The 18,083-nt window shown below is 42.6% G+C and overlaps 1 protein-coding gene across 1 annotated transcript in view; it reads right to left on the reverse strand.

Moving 5' to 3' along the window:
* The window catches only part of LOC138300896 (protein-arginine deiminase type-2-like), a 767,146-nt gene that overhangs the window by 562,326 nt on the left and 186,737 nt on the right, over window positions 1–18,083 (reverse strand). The window contains exon 4 of the mRNA XM_069240755.1: window positions 4,422–4,483. Within this exon, the coding sequence (XP_069096856.1) occupies window positions 4,422–4,483 (62 nt within the window). The remainder of the gene's footprint in view (window positions 1–4,421; window positions 4,484–18,083) is intronic.

The following is an 18,083-nucleotide window of genomic DNA, read 5'->3' on the forward strand; positions in this document are numbered from 1 at the left end:
CGCCAGGAAAGGTTAACCATAGGCAGGCTCTTCATGCAATTATAATGAACTCCAGAGGATAACAATCTACTAAAAAGGGTTAGTAAGGGAAGAGGTTTATTAAAGAAGGAGATATGGGCCTTTAAATAAATCGAAGCAGGAAGAGCTGTGGGTCAATCTACTTCATGTCTCAAAATCAAACGATTCAAAAATATTCTGGAAATTAATCAGTATTATTGAAAAAGGCCCAAGAGCTGCTTATATTGCAAATATATCGGAGCCTGATTGGGTTGAGCATTTGAAATCACACTTCAAAGGAAGTATCCAGGACAGGTTTAGCCCAGATCCATAAAAAAATGAGGATGGGCAATCTGGCCCACCTGTACACCGTGCATACACATCAGGAGAGGTAACAAGGATCATCAAAAAATCACATGCAGTCTGCGCGCCCAGCCCGAATGGGTTGCCACAGGGGCTCTTTAAAAATTCAACCTTGAGAGGGGCAGCCTTTTTGGTGGATATGTTTGAGCAGGACCTCACAAATGCAGCAATTCTGGAAAGTTGGAAAGGCTCAATAATCTGCCCCATCTTTAAAAGAAATGTGACATTCTCACCTAGTAAATATCGCTTGATTGCGCTCCTAGACGTAGATCTCAATGTTTTTTCTACATTGTTCCTTTACGTCCCGGAGACTTGGATACTAGATTCTGGCAGACTCCTGTTCAACCAAACCGGATTTACAAGAAGTCAGGGCACTGTAACTAACTTGATGGCTCTAGGATTGATACTCAGCAGAGCAAAGGCCCCAGGCACACTATTCTATTTGTGTTTTGTTGATTTTAAGGAGGCATTCGACTGTGCGATAGGCTTTGGGCCAAACTTCAGCAATGTGTAGAGCCGTCCAACCTCCTGAGCACAGTTCGGCTGCTATACTCAAACATGTGAATCAAGATAAAGATAGGAGGTGGTACCCATCTGTCAAGGAAGGTGAAAACATTATCTGGCCTAAAATAAGGCTGCATCTTAGTGCCTCAGCTATTTAATCTATACATCTCAGACCTATCTGCAGAACTGGATGGCAAAATGTCCCATTTTCCAATCTTAGGTGATCGGTATTTGTCAAATATCTTGTATGCTGACGTCTTGTTACTCCTAAGTAATACTAGAATAGGCCTAAAAAGATTGCTGAATTGCATCAGAGCATACGCAGTGGATAATGAGCTGGAAAAAAATTGCAAAAAAACAAAGGTGATCTCATTGAACCGCCGGATATCCAGTTAACGCATGTGGCATCTCAGCGGAGATACAACTGATGAAGCATGGGTCTATGTATGTCTAGGAGTTATAATAGATTTGCGTCCTATGTTTTTACAGCAAAGAGAGATGATTAGGGGGAAGGCCACTGTCACTAACCTATGCTTTCTCAACACTGGCCAGATCCATCCGTTGCCATAATCTGCATCCATTGGCAGCAATGGAGTGCAAATAATGCTGGGAGCCGAAACCGATCTTCTTGATAAGATCTTACAAACAATCTTTCGGCTACCCAGAGGGGTGTCGCCTACCCAGGGGAAGTTGGAGTTGTCATTGACGAAGCAGACACTGGCATGGCAAGGCCTGCGGCATTTGTCAAGAGCAGCTATAAATTATGGAAAGCTGCAGAGAGCATGCTGACTAATCTAGTCTTGGCTGAAATCACCCTAAAACGAGGGAATGGTGAATACAAAAACTATCTAGAAAAAAGCACAGAAATGCTAGAGCTGGGTAAGCTATGGAACAGCAGTATGTCCGGCCAGGACTTTAGAAGGGCAGTTAATAAATCCATAAAATTGCAAAACTGGGTAAAATATAAAGAACAGGTGGCGAAGGGATCTTATGGGTGGTCGGTGTTGAAATCCTATGCTGTCCTAAGAGAGTCACCCCTCCTGTAAGCCACCTATCATCAGAAAACAAAACAGATGCTATTGGCACTAAGACTGGGCGATATTCCCACATTGCATTTCTGTTGGAAATAGAGGGAAGAGGGACAAAGTGGGAAAAAGAAATGGCATTTAGGTCACCAGGCAGATCAAACCTTACAGCATATTATATGCATTTGCCCCGTCTTGGACACTCATAGAAGAGGTTTGCTGAAAAAATAATTCTATAACCTAGGGATTAGGTTGTGCAGATCGGCACTGATGGAGTCACTGGACACAAGGAACATAATATTGAACATTAGAATGACACAGTTAATGGGCATTTTTAAGTCGCCCATCAAGGTCGAAATATGCTTATAGGTGGGGTAAATGAATGGCAGAGGGTGTCCCGATAAGATAATGTGTATGTATCTACACCTGATGGGCTGCTAGGGTCCACAACTATTCATGGGCTCCAACTCTGCCAGGTTGAGTGTCAGCTGGTACCTTTTACCCATCTTCCGGCTAAATATCAACACCTCTTAGTAAACTTGCACATTGTATGCCAGTGTTCTCATATCAATGTTAGCATTCCCAGACCTTATGCTATACCAGTCTTGTAAGTTGGATATCACACCATCTGTTTTCACACCAAATATTAGCACCTTGTTTGTGAGTTAGAATACTATATAGTTTGTTTGCCAGTTTATGCAACAAGGTTTGTCTTTTAGCAGGTATAGGAAGATGACCCATCCTAGGCCTACTAAATCCAGCAACAATGGGTATTGCCTAACTGAGATCCAATGCTGAATAATTTGCGCTTTTTACGCTATCGGCACCTGCTGAATCATTGGAACTGACTTGCACATGTATATAATTTTAACAATTTTTTGTATTTCCATTCTTTGTGTAAAATCTAAAAACCTTTTAGGTTTGTACACCACCTTACATTTTAAGCTTTGCTGGTACCTTTGTCACCTCTGAATTTGATCAGTGTGTAGGCTAGGTGCCAACACTACGGGGTTGCCCAACTGAGATCTAACATTGTACATTCTGCAATTTATGCGTCATCTGCACAGGTTGCATAATTTGCACTATATGCGTTATTTGCACGTATGAAACATTAGAATGGACCGGCACTTGTCTATCATTTTATCTCTGTTTTCACCTACTTACATGGTAGCCAATTATCACTACCCTCTGTGCAAATCTGTCTATTATTCAGGCTGCAGGTCAGCTTCACATTTCAAGTTTTGTTGGCACCATTGGCACCCCTGTGTGAGCCCCATATTGTATAGGTTATCTGACAGTTCAGTTGGATAATGCTAGCATCTCACAGTTGTGCCAATCACCAATTATAGGTCCATTAAAGCCTGGTTGATGAGTGTCATCCAAATGAGAACAATGCCATCACATGCATACATTGAAACTAACGTGTCTATGTTTGACAATTTTATCTTGAATTTATTTATTTATATGTGTGTTTTATTGCTGTTTACGGCTTTATTGACTAATGAAAGAATACTGTATATTACTACTAATGTAACATTTCCTGCACATTGATTTTCACTTGGATGATTTATTGTATCTGTATGTGATGTAAATCACTCTGTCATTCTACACTGGACTGAGTAGTACTATAAGAGAATTGAACAAAAAAATAGGTGACATTTAAATCATTATTTGTGTAATTACTCCTAAACATATATACATCATGCATTCTTACAGCGCATGCACATCTCTCACATGGAGGATTGAAGAAAGTGAAAAAACTGCCTTCAAGTCATAGTTTCTCTAGTACCTATGAAGTGATAAGCTGTGTGCATTTGTTTCCTTCCATTGTATTGAGTTGTAGGTGTTAGGCTTGAGATGGCTCTGAGCCAGGATGATTCTTCAGCAATCAATGGGGTGTTGGTCCTTTACATCAGGCCTTTGTTTATGCCTGGCTGGAAGTCAAAAGAAGAAAACACCCTCAACACCTGCAGATTGCTGCTTCGAATGAATGGAAAGCAGACAACAAGCATTTACTGCAGAAATGTGTCCTGGTGTTGACCAATTTTAGCAAGACGAATTCAGCATTTTTCCCTGGGTTGACCGGATCAGGGATCCAACACAGAAATGGCAGCCGGAGCCAGGATCTGGAAAGCAGTGTAACAAAGGCCTCCGCAGCCCCCGCGGTGCGTGGGCTGGTGGGGTTTGGTGGGGGGAGCTCTAGCAGGCCAACTCTGCACAGTTAACTGTGCACAGGTGGCAGGCCCTGATTGGGTCCAGGGATGAAGGACCCCCTCAAGGTACTTTGCAGGGAGGCCCCCTCAATTTTCGTTACGCCACAGCCGGCAGACCCCCGTACTTTACAGCACTCCTAACAACAAATATATTTTCAATTACTCCTCATTCATTCAAATGTAAATATAGAGGTGTAGGTTAGCATGGGATTCAATGAAGGACAGACATGCATGTTTAAAAAACTATGAATATAACCCATTGCCTCATTGCTTCTGTCACAATCTCATAATTAATACTCTCAAACAATGGGAAAATTACTTTGTTTGGGTTGTTCTTTTCCACAATTCCATCGCGATCAGCATCGACATCCAAGGAGATCTCTGAACAGGAAATAGAATTGATCAATTTTCGCTTTGGCATAAAGAGGGGAGAGAGGTGAAAAGTATAGAAAACAGTTGCCACAAATCTAAGCAAAGCATGCCCATGCACGTGCGTCTGATTGGCAGGCAAATTAAACACTAGAAAGAAACTTTACAAATTTAACTCACCTGCTTCCCTTACAGAACTGAAAATATTATTTCTAAGGGAGTGCATTTGTCAAATTTTTATGGGTAAGTAAGATAGATTCGTAACTACATCATTCAAAACCTGAGGCGAATCAGACAGATCTGCGTGGAGCTCAGCGCTCATGCTCATTTGTTTTTTGTGCGAGACTTCTAAGCTTCAAACACACAAAGCGAAATTTCTCAAAGTTAATGTATGAAAATGTAAAGATGAACAGAAGACGCCTCTGTTTCCCACTTGTTCTAACTTCATGCATTACCTCAGAAAAAAAATCCCAGTAATGCTTCAACCTCAGACAACTCACATGCAAAAACAATAGGCTCGTCTATTCGCAGAGGCATCATGAAAGGCTCCTCTGCCTAAATAGAGCTTAATTTTCAGATAGTGCAGCTGGGGCACGGTGAGCAAGATTTGCTTTTTCCTGTTTCTCAGCAGTCCTAGTTAAAATAATGCAGTTATTTGGGGGAGAAATACCGAGTGGGAGAAATACCGAGCTAAGGGCCAGATGTAGCAAAGGGTTTTTCCCATTCTGTGTCAATGGGAAAATATGTTCGTACCTATGGCCCTAAATGAATTGACTTTACGCCCTGGACAGCATGGGAGTTCTTCATGATATTGCTCCCGCTGGGCCTTATCGTCAATCATCGTCCTTTTGGCCAATCCTTTTTCCCACAGCACCTAAAATACAATGTCTGTCTATTGGATAAAAAGATCATATAGTCTGATATATTCGATATAATTTATGGAATCCTCGCAAAGGTCCCCTTAAACCTAAATTATTTCAGAAATATTTTCTGGGAACTCGTGTAAAACGAACACCATTCTGCTGTTGAATGGCGGCGAGGCAACAGTAGAAACTCGTGGTAGTGAATATCCTATGGTCCAGAAGACTGGCTGCATTAAGGAAGCATGGGCCATATGTACGAACACATTTTCCCATAGAGACAGAATGGGTAAAACCCTTTGCTACATCTGGCCCCATGTTCTAAGACACCAAGTTAAGGTTGGCTGCTCAGTAGTCCCCAAGAGACATCCTTTACTCACTAGGACACGTACGTCTTTTCACTTCCCACTTGTACTTGGTGCTAACTAGGAAGTCATGCGAAAGAGCAGATCTAAGGAGTCACTGTTTGAGGTCAGGGGCGGAACACTGCAGTCCTTGTGGTGCAGGGGGCCCAACTTTTCAAGAGGCCCCCAGAAATTCAGCCCAAGGGCTATGAATAGCTGTGAGACATGTAAGACACAGGCCCCCCTCACCACAATCTGCGGGTGGGGGGTTTCATGTTGAATAACGCCACTGTAAAGTCCTCGTTCCACCTTACATCACTAAGAAAAATTAAGCCCTGCTGTCACAGAAACATGTAGAATACAGTTACATCCAGAAACGCCACTAAGGTCTGAGCAGTCAGGCAATCTTCAACAGCCCAACCTTCTCGGCGAATGACAGTCTGCACCACCATAAAGCAAAAGGCAGCTAATAACAGGCCCGGGTTCCCAATACACACCAGAAAACAGTAATTGGGCACACGATCAAAAATAAAACAAAATTAAGGGGACATGAGCTTACTGCACTCTTTCTCATATCTTATCACCAATACTGGTGTACAGTGATCCAGAGCTTGCTAAAACTGTTTTCCTCTTCCTGCTAACTTGAGTCACACATTCTGGTACGTTTATCTTCTCTTCATCCACTCCTCTTTCAACCTCACTTATATGTAAGATTATTTTCTTTACACTCTTGGTCGCCTCTTTCACTTGATGGATGTTAACATTCTTGAACACACATACATAATGGCTCCGTATCCAGTATTTCACACATGCAGCATAAAAAATTTAAAAAATCCCACTGTTGGACGAATAACTCAGAAGACCATACAGGTAACGCTTAAATTTACTGTATGTGCTAATGCCCTCCACCTCCCCCCTCATTTTTTACCCTCTGCATTCAATTTTACATTTTACTTTTTTCCTCCACTCACATCTCAACTTTTGACAAGATAATGTACCACATTTCCACAATCACTACAGCTTACTTCAGCTGTACATACTTAACTATTAGTGTCTCTTGTAGTATAGGCTCAGTAGTGCACCTCACTATTTAATTAATATTCTGTAAAATCCCCAAATTGACGAGTGCAAGCCGTGTTCCTTAGAAATGCTATAATAGTTTCCCACTCTTTCAGTTCTGTCTTGCAGTCTTGCAAAAATGTATGCCTTTCCAAAACAACAATTATTCAATACTTACAAACGTTCCTTTATCACCTTTCAAATATATAGCTGGGTTCACCATGATCATTCCCAGCAGTCAACTAATTTAATTGATGTGCCCACCTTTCTTCACTCCATCAATTATGCAAGAGCACCCCATGTTCCCTCACATATGAAAATATCTTTCCTTTTATATCAATCAAATATGAATTTATTCATTGTCAATAGGGTAGGAGAGACTTGTCATCTTCCCAGAGAAAGAGAGGTGGTTGTGGAACACGTGTTGTTGCTATAGTAATACAGTTACAACTTATCAAAATTTTCTTCAAGATAATAAACCTAAACAACAAGCTAAAATAACAACACAAAATAAAAAACTAATACAATGAGCACAAATAACAAATTCATCTTGTGAATTTGTCTAAGTTCTTAAATTGTGACAGACAAATGGACACCATGCTCCTATTCTATGCACAATTAAGAAGTATTGTAACTCCAAAATGTCTTGGTGAAATCGTCTTATCCTCAACAGTGCTCATGAACCAATTCGTTTCAGTTTTTAAGTACATAGCATTCCTAGACTGAACGACTGCTTTGGCTTGTCAGTACATTACTACTTCCTTCCTTCATTGCATATAGTTACCATTTAGCTTCAACACATTGTTTGCAGGGAGTACATGTTGTGCAGCTCTCTGTCATTATCTCACCATTACACTAGTAGTATGGAGACCGCTGTCCAGCCAGCATGTTCATGGATGTTGGTCAGGAAATCCGCAACACAAGCAACTTCTTCAGCTTCTGACAACCAAGATGGATGCCAAAGCGTTATGCATATGCATGTCAATTCACACTCCTTTGGTCAAACGTGGTTCAGGCAATCTACATAACTATCAATCTTCTATTGTAAGGCAACATGCGTCACAGTTCTGAGATCACACTGGTGAGGTTCAAATAAGGCCATGACTGGGTACACCCTGAGGGACATTTGTCAGCAAGAAGTCACATTGACACTGAGGGAAAGAAAAGAACAAGACCCAAAGATATGAGTGAGCAGACATGGGACACAGACTTGCCAAATTGGATGGAAACCAGTAGAGAGAGAAAACAAAAGATACCTGGCTCAAGGGAAGCTATGTGTCCAAGATGAAATGCATGTGCAAATCCCGACTTAAGAGCCACATCCTCACTTGTGACATTGATCCTTCAGTCACCACATAAGGCCGAAGGTGGGCAGTCTTTGACAGACACTCCTCAAGACGTGCCACAGCCACATATGTGGGAAGCCAAATTGAGATGAAAATCATAGAGGAAGAGGGGAAACATGAAACTTTGCTCAGAGGGAGATTGAAAATCTTAGGCTGCTCTACCTTTGACAGTTGAAGTGGCCATTTTGACTGGACAGCCATTTCCTCGCTGGGTGCAACGTCCCCAGACTCGACATGAAAGCCTGAAGGAAATCAGGCTCCAACAGTTATTTCTCAAGACAACCACCACCACAACTGTGAATATCGACTTGTCATCCTGATACAAAGCTGTGACTGCAGCTTTGGAAATAAGCACCAGGGGTGTTAATATTGAACATAGGTCCCGAAATTTGAACCACCACACAATTATCATAACTTCATACCAGCCACTTAACAAGGGAAAAAACAAAATCCTGGCTCTGAGCATTGGAGATTGCTTTGAAACATGCTGGGTATTCGGCACAAAATGGGAAAGAATGATCCAAACAGAGGAGTATGGCCTTTGCCAAGCAAGGTGCCGTTTCAAGCACAGCAGACCACATTCCAGAGGTAGCAGGGAATGGCGAAGAGCTGCACAACATGCTCCAGAAGATGAAAACAAGCCTATCTCTAATGATTGGTAAAATTGATTCACTCACCTTGAATCTTGACCACAAGAAAGAGCAGATTGATAAGACTGACTCTATGCTAGACATGGCAAAAAGAAAAATATCTGAGGTGGAAGATAATGAAAATGTGGCCTATGACAAATTGAGCAACCTGGAAAAAAACAGTGCAAAGCACACAACCAAAAAATGAGGACTTTGAAGGATGACCTCCCTCTATTAACATTAAAATCCTCATAGTACTGGAAACACGACCACCTATCTGTTGGAACAGTATTCTAGGCAACTAATAATATCAATTTTTAGCAGAGACTCCTTGTCACCATTCTTCATAGTCAAATATGCACACATTTCTAGGACCCAAAACACCTCATAGTCAGTTATGAAAAACAATAATCCTTGGATATTAAATTCAAGAGACAAAGGCACTGTTCTAAAACTGACCAATGCAAAAAAAATCTTCCAGTTTGAAAGATAAGAAGTATCCTTCTACTGGAACCATGATCTTAGGCCTGTTGGAATAGTATGTTGAGTAACTAAAGACCTCAATATTCAGTCAAGACTCCTTGTCACCGCTCTTCATAGTCAAACATACACAGAGTTCTAGTACCCAAGCCACCTCCCAGTCAGTCAGGAAGACAAATCTTCGCTTGTTTTTTAAATTATAGAGACAGAGACAAGCAAATACATCATCGAGTTTGAAGGATCAGAAATATCCTTCTACCTCAACTTCACAATCTCAGCTCAAGAGGCTATGAGATAATTCTGAGAATAAAGAAAAGGCTAAAGAAAATAGAAATAAAAAGCAATGTTATATTCAGCCAAACTGAGGATTACTTCTAAAGACTCACTTCTTTTTGCCTCTAGAAACTTTGACAGAGTCCTTTCAAGATCGAAGAGAAGAGACATTCCACCACACCCAAACACCGCTTTAGAGAAGAAGGGGATGCTCTACAGTTAATAACACTGAAGGACTATCTGAAACATGATACTGCATCTGTAACACACCTCCAGAATACAAAATGGTACGGCAGCATAAGTTGGTGCCCAGCTAAAGAGCTGGACACCATTATACTACTAGCGTGCAATGATCAGCTAACTAGAAGAGCCTCTGAGGCATGCTTATGACGTTATCAATGGTCTGATGAATGGAATCATAATGTCTCTGTACATCGACACAAAATAGTATGACACAAAATACAATAAGTGTTGAAAATGGCCTATTCTGCAGGGTCATCTACACACTTTTTGCCATCTTCCTCCTTTTTTTCTGACCCTGTTTTTGTTGGCTTTAGGACTCTGGGCCCTCTGCCACTGCTATTCAGTGATAAAGTGCATGTGCTCTTTGTCTAAATCACGGTAAGTTTGGCTTCTCCATGATTGGCATATTTGATTTACCAGTAAGTCCCTCATAAAGTGCACCATGAATGAACAGGGCCTGTAAATCAAATGCCACTAGTGGGCCTGCAGCACTGATTGTGCCAACCATGACCGTAGCCTTTCAAACATCTCAGGACAGCCACTGTAGAGCCTGTATGTGCAGTTTAAACTGCTATTTCGACCTGGCAAGTGTACCCACTTGCCAGGCACAAGCCCTCCTTTTTATTACATATAAGACAGCCCTAAGGTAGGCCCTGGTTAGCCCCAAGGGCAGGGTGCAGTGTATTTCAAAATATGGACATGTACCTTTAAGTTTAACATGTCCAGATAGTGAAAAACTCTTAAATTCATTTTTCATTATTGCAAGGACTATCTCTTCGATAGGCTAGTATGGGGATTTTCTTCAAACATCTTTTAAGTGTAATTTCATTTTGGGAAAAGATAGAAAAATGGAGATTCGTATCTCTGGACTCACAATTTAAAAACACATCTTGTGGTAAAGGTAGTTTTAAAACTGGTCTGAAAATGCCACTTTTAGAAAAAAATGCATTTTCTTACTTTCACCATCCTGTGCCTTAGCCTGCCTCCAATCCACATCTGTTCTGTGTAAGGTTAAGTGACAGTTACCTTTGTGCATTCCATCTAGACTGTCATCAATACAGGACACTCAACTGCCCCTGCATTCCATCTACAGACATATGGGTCTTCCTGGGCAGGAAGGATGGAGGGGCTCTCACTTACACTTCAAAGGGTAGTGGCTTGCCCCCATACAAAGGACTGATAACCCCCCACATACCTCCTCACACAGAAGAATTGGCTGAAAGGGAACTGGGGCATTTCAAAACGACTCTTTGAAGTCTCCCCCACTTCAAACGCATATTTGGGTATAAGTATTGAGCTTCTGACAACATACACTCAGAACACTTCTAGACTGAGGACATTTTACCAGGAAGAAGGATCACAGTGTTGTCAGGAGGGAATGCCACTTTGCTGTTTGCTCTGCTGTGTTGATCTGCTGCCTGCTACTTCTTGCCTAGGAGTGAGAGGACTGGCTCTAACTCTCTATATCCTGCAATCTAAAGTTTCTCCAAGGGCCTGACTGGGTTTGTCTCCAGTTTCTGAAGTCTCATGATTATCAAAGACTTCAACTGCATTTTCCTACTAACACCTGCGCACCTCTGCTATGAGTCCTGCTCTGCCAAGTGGTGCTGAATACAGTCCTGGGCCCTTGATGGTGAGTGTGGTGCTGCAACACAAGAACTGATGCAACAACACTGGCTTGTCACTTGGAACTGATTAGTCCCAATGCACAAACACCGCTTTTGCCGCTGCCTGCACCCAAGCCGCGGACACCACTTGAAAGACTGCACAACGCAAAAAGCCCAACTTACAATGCACCCCCGGTTTGGTCGATGCAGCACCAATGTATTGGAACCAGTACTCATTGCTCTGGAAATCAACGCATCAACAACATTGCCCAAACAGGAAACAACGCATTGTTTGCTAGCGTGATGCATCCTCTCATCTGGATCAACACATCGTTATCAAGCAACAAAGCAACAAAGGTACTGTCAGCAGGTCTATGCAACTCTTGTCCCAGGCCCGCATTCCATCACGGTCAGAGTACACTGGGCGAGCTTTATTAAGTTCGGCATATGTGTATGTGACACTCTCCTGGCAGATCTTGGAGCAAGGGGTAGTGCTGTCTTCCATGATACAAATTTTGAGTCTGATCTATGTATAGCTTTAAAAGGAGATACCATTCGCTGGCTGAGGTCTGGAATAAGCTCCCAAGGAACCGGAGGATGTCGAAGATGTGGATGTGCTCTGAAGAGCCCTTTCATAAACTCTTTAATGATCCTTTGGGAAACAGGGTAAACATGGATGTATCAATCCTTCTAAATCTTGAGTTTACATCAAGATGGACCCTGACTGAAGACTTTTTGAGACCACTCTTGGCCAAACTTAACAAATAAGGAAGGATCTGAGAAGGCTTTATTCAAAGTGGATGATGGCCATTATTCATGCACCAGACCCAGAAATGCTTCCATTTAGCATTATAAGTCTTATTGGTCACTGAAGCTCGAGGCTTGGCCAGATTCTGTTTACACTTATTCAATAAATTCAGTTGGACAAAGTCTAGGTGGTCATGTACCATGCTGTTGGGTCCAGCAACTTCGGATCATGATGGAGAATCTGTAGTGAATCCTAGTTCGCTTTTAATGGGATAACAGGAGTTACCTTAGCCTCTGGCTTGCAGACTCGTGTCCCCGTCACTTAGTGACTTTTAACCTACTTAGCTTGCTCTGTCTTAGCCCATTTAATTATTTAATTCTGCTAAGATGGCTGCCTTGTTTATAGTTAGGCCACTTATTATGAGTTACATTATCATTGTCACTGCGCTAAGGCATCAAGATCAAGCAACAAAGACAAACAGTAGGTGTTCACACTTAGGGATTTCCCCCTCTATACTTTTGAGGGATTGTTTATATTAATTGCCGTCCCAAGCATGTATGTTATCTATTGTTTGGGAACACACCTACGTTAGGGGTCCTTGTAGATCTGTATGAATATATTGCACTTTAGACAGATAATCAGAGGGATTCCGACCAGAGGGCATCGCCACCATCGCTGATATCGATGCTGCACGTCGTCTTTACGCTGACCCAGTCTTCGTGTCCCTGCAGAGTCTGAGATAGAGACCTCATTCCAAGGTAACGAGGGCTGGGGGCTCCTCTCATGGACATGGCAATGGCAGATTAGGTTTAGCAAACCCAGCTCTCCTTTAGATAGTAGGTTAGGCCTTTCACATTAGGGTATTAGGGCATATTACATCTCATATGTGTTTTCTATGCATTGCAAGATGGTGGGGGTCTTTGTAATAATGACTCTCGTCTTCACAATTCTGTTTCTTGCATTATTCATTATCCTAATCATTGCAGCCCATGCACCTTATCGCAAACTGCAGTTATGTTAAATAAAAACTATTGAAACTTTACTGCATCTTGTCATTGCCTGTGTTTGTATGAGACATGATATATCTGTGAGAAAGGGGTAATCTCCGTTTAACCATGACATTCCCTGAGATGTCTTATTCTCGGGTCCATGTGTAAAGGCTGTCACAAATCACCTTTTACTATTGTGTTTCTGGTGAGGTGCTGCTAGTGAGCCGGTAAGGTTGGGACAACAGTTGCAACTTGTTGTAGGAAAGGCGTAGTCGCCTACAAACAAAAGTACTGTCATCCTTTAACCAGCAGTCTTGCCCAGAGCAAGAGTCCAAACTACGACAAATCTCTCCATGATGTCTGGACAATATCCTGACCACCTAGACAATGGTTTATGACTGGACAGTATCCTGGTATGCACCTTCAAAGGAATGGCTGCACATGCTGCAACCTGCAACAGCTCGCTGTACAAGAACTGGCAAGGCCATGCCAGAGCAATGAGGATCGGAGTTCAATGGTCTATCTTCGCCTTCTTCAACACCCTAGGGATTAGGAGAAAAGGAGGAAAGGCATAGGCAAATATCTCAGACCAACTGATCAAAAGACCGTTGCCCACCATCCCTGTATGCTAAAACCTGATTGCGAAGCGTGGACATTACCTGTTGTTCAGAGTGGCAAACATATCAATTGTGGAGTGACCCCACTGAATGAAAATGAAATGTAATCCACCTTTTTCTGTTCAAGTTCCTATTTGTGGCGATTAAACATTTGGCAGATGAGTGCATCCGCATGATCTTTCTGACAGCCTGGCAGATGTTCCATGGCAATGTCTGTCCTGTAAGAAATGTCCCAGTTCCATAGCAGCTGAGCTTTTCTGAAAGGATCTTGGACCGTGTTCCTCCTTGCTTGGCTATGAAAAAAATGAGCACTTGTATAGCGCACTACTCACCCGTTAGGGTCTCAAGGCACTGTACTCATACCGCTATGGAACCCCTCCTGGCTTTTCCCTGTGAGGCGCCCACTCCTGAGCACCCCCAGGGTGAAGCCAGGCATCCAAGCGCTGTTGGGGACATTGTGGAGATTAAGCAAGCTATTGCCCAGAGTTGCAGAGTGGGACCCATGAATTAGATTAGGCACTGAGGCGAGAATTATCTGGTCAAGGGAAATTAAGCCCAAGACCTGCCAAAGCGGGACTTGAACCCTGGTCTTGAGCCAGATCTCTGCTTCAGGGTCTGCCGCTCTAACCATTGAGCCACACTTCTCCACATGAAGAACATGAATGTTGAGTTGTCTGTTCTGACTAGGGCTGGTTGATCTGCCTTTGAGGGCAGGAACACTTGTAAACCTAGTCACATGACATGGAGTTCATTTATGTGGGGCCTCTTGTCTGTATCTGACCAAGGGACTCTTGTTGAAGGCTCATGAAGGTGAGCTCGCCATTGCTCCATGAATATATCTGTGGTGAGTAATAACCTCTCTGCTAGTAGCAGAAAAGAAAGTCCTGCATTTGGGTTTGCTGGAATCCTTAACCAGTTTAGAGCTTGTTTCAAGCACCTTGTCACACATACCATATCTTTCCATGAGCCTGGTACCTGTTTCCATTGCAAATCCATCTTCTGCTGAACAGGTCTCATGCAAAGCCTGCAAAATGGAATGAGGCACATACATAATGCCATCAGGCCTAGCAGGGACTTGTATTGTTGATTGATTGTATTCCAGCAATAGTATTTGCCATTGTCTGTAACTTTCTCACTCTTTCTGCCAATGAAAAGGCTTTTCCGAACTGAGTGTAGAGTATTGCTTCCAGAAACTGAATCTTTTTTTGGGGTTCCAATGATGATTGTTCCTGTTCAAATTGAGACCTAGGGCTTCATTATGAACATGGTGGTCGGGACCGCCATGCCGGCGGCGGAGGAAATTACGGCCACTGGCATAGCGGTCTGGACCGCCATATAATGAACAAGGGAGGACCGCCACAGGCGGCCCTCTGGCACCGTCAGGCTTCCGCCGACAGGCAGCCTGACGATGGCGGATTGCTCAATCCGACAGGCCATTACTGCAAGCAGCACTGCCCTCAGGATAGAAAACTCTTGTTCCTCCAGCCTTTCCCTGGCAGTTTCCCTTGCCAGGGAAAGGCTGGCAGAAGGGGTGCACCGGGGCTCCCATGGGGACCCCTGCACTGCTCATGCACTTGGATTTACGGGCAGTGGTCTGCGTGACGGGTGCTGCTGCATGGAGCCATCGGCAATGTCCTGGCCCAGCATTCTGCTGGGTCCAGTGGAATGTATATTATAGGGCAGGCGGCGTCTTGTAGGGGCTGGCGGTCTATGTTTAGACCGCCAGCATGGACACAACGGGGAATCCCACTGTGTTCATAATGAGCCCCCTAATCTCCAGAAGAGACGGATGCAAGCATTAATGAAAGTTTTTCCTCTTTCCTTGGATGCCTCTTTGAATAACCAGTCGTTCAGGTTTGGGAGCACCTGATGAACTTCTCTCCTGAGTAAAGAGGCAACTGGAGCAAGACGTTTGATGAATATTCACCGTGCTGATTTGAGTCCAAAAGACACTGCCTTGAACTGGTAGTGCTGACCCACTACTGAGAATGGAAAGTGGTTTCTGTGTTTCTGGTGAATGAGAATGTGGAAATATGCATCTTGAAGGTCCAGGGAGGTGAAAAATCCCCTTCCTGCATCATTAGGAGGAATTTATTCAAAGTAAGCATTCAAAATGAATGTTTCTTTAGATACTTTATTCAAATTTCTCAGATCTAGTATTGGTCTCCCTTAACCTGTCTTCCCTCTGTTCAGGAAAAAACTGGAATTAAAAACCCTGATTTCTTTGTGATTTGGGACAATCTCTATGGCTCCTTTGAGGGGAAGCATGAGATTTTCTATTTGCAGCTCCTTCAGATAAACAAGATGTTCCTGTCTTGGTGGGCAAACTGGGGGTCTTTGAATGAACTCCAACATAAGCCTGATTGGACAACTTGTATAACCCATTATCTGGCGTTATATTCTTCCATGCAGGAGCAAAAAGGGAAATTCTCCCCTCACCCCCAACTTCTGAGGACAAACGTAAAAGTGGTTGAAAGCTTTTCTGATTGTCATTGATTCATGCTAGAGAGGATCATCTCTTCCTTCCTGAAGACCATCTGCAAGCAGGACTTTGGTTTCGATTTGAGGAGTATCCTTGATCATATCCAGAATGTATTTGAGTATAATATGAATGTCCCTGACCTCAATACTGATTGAAACCTACTCTGAAATTTTGGAAACTTCCTGAGCCACAAAATCTAGATTCTGTAAATCTGAGATAATGCAAAAGTCCTAATGCGTTCGCTATGCCAGTGTCAGTTTTAAGGCCTTGCAAAGCTTCATCAAAATGTTTACCAAAAAGAGTTAACTCATCAAAAGGCATATCTAATATTTTAGATTGGTCATCAGAATGGAAATCTGTAGATTTTAGCTAGACTTTACTTCTTAGTAGAGTACCTCCAGCCAACTGACAAAAACCTGTATTTGAGGCATTCATTTCTGTATCAATAATGAAAAATGAAGTTACTTCTACTTCTTTTAGGAAAGCTCTTGTAATTTTCCTCTTGTCCTCAGGAATAAGTTCCAACAATAGAACAATGTCATGCCACATATGGTGATCATAACAACCTAGAATTGCCAAGGAATTGGCTGTCTTAATTGAGGTTTCTGCTGTGGAAGAAATTCTTCAGCCCAGATTGTCAATATGATTGCTAACCTTGTATTGGGGTCTTGGTTTTTCTCTGAGTTGCTGAAGTAATTAATAAATCCGGTCTAGTATGAATAGTAAGGCAAGGTGTAGCTGAATCCAGAACCTTCAATTTATTTTCCATGACAAGGTATCACAACTGGAACAGTAGCCGGTGTCTTCATTCATTTCAAACCTTTTAACTAAACAAAATCAAGAATGGGTATGAACTTAACATATTTCCTAGGTTGCTCTTTAAAGTCATAAAGAAAGCACGGTTGATTTACATAGGTCATCAGTAGACTAAATTTCTTGGCAGCTCTTTCAGTCAATGAATTAAATTTGGAGATATCATCTGTAGAGTCCTGTGGAATTGGTCTGCCATTTCCACTTGGGATAATTCATTCTTGCCCATTATCACCTCTTGTCGCGTGGGCTCTCATTATCCTAAATGAGACTACTGGATTTCTAGGCAGCAGGGTTGTTCACGGTGTGGGGGACTGAGTCGGACCCACTTGGAAGGACCTCTGTCACCCTAAACCCGGTTTTGCTCTGGCTAACTAGCAGTGCCTCATTTCTCCAAAAGGGAAGAGATGATTGGGCAGCCGAGCGCATGACATCTTTGGAACTTCTCAGGGAAGTCGTGGTCACTCAGATCCAAACCAACTCTCTCATTTACAGTATGATCCCATATACAAATGACAAAGGCAGTATAAGTTTTATATATATTGTTTTAATAAAACGACTGCATTTTAGATATTAAGGCGTGAGCCGCAATAACCAGAACCATACAACACAGTAGGATTGAAATAGTCACGAGGAGAGTGAAACATAAGAACAATGCTATCATGGTGTTTAACAATTTCTACTCTCTCTCAGCTAGTTCTATTTCGAGCACAGTATGTTAAGCTTCTAACTTGCCTTTCTGAATCCCTGGGGAGACATCAGCCCTCATACCTGAGCAAAGGCCTGTGATCTGGTTCAGCATCTGCAACGAGGCAGTCAGCGTCTAGTTGTGGTTCCCTGGTCGGAATCTCCCTCTTGCGTGTATTGGGACAAGGAAGTGTTTTTATAACTAACATGTCAGCGTGATCACAAAATGTCCCTACGCAGGAATGCCAAAGACTAAACTCCTACCACGTCTATCGGCAATGTACCAGACTGTATCCTTGACTGAAGCACAGAGTGAACAGGAATGTGTTATGGAGAATTCCAGTGCTGAAGTAGGCTAAACAGTGTGATATAAAAAATAAAACAAGACCGTAGAACTGGTTATTTGAAAAATAACAGTACGAAGCCGAATAAAAGCAT

This window comes from Pleurodeles waltl, chromosome 6 (assembly GCF_031143425.1).
Source record: "Pleurodeles waltl isolate 20211129_DDA chromosome 6, aPleWal1.hap1.20221129, whole genome shotgun sequence".
Classification (NCBI taxonomy): Eukaryota; Metazoa; Chordata; class Amphibia; order Caudata; family Salamandridae; genus Pleurodeles; species Pleurodeles waltl.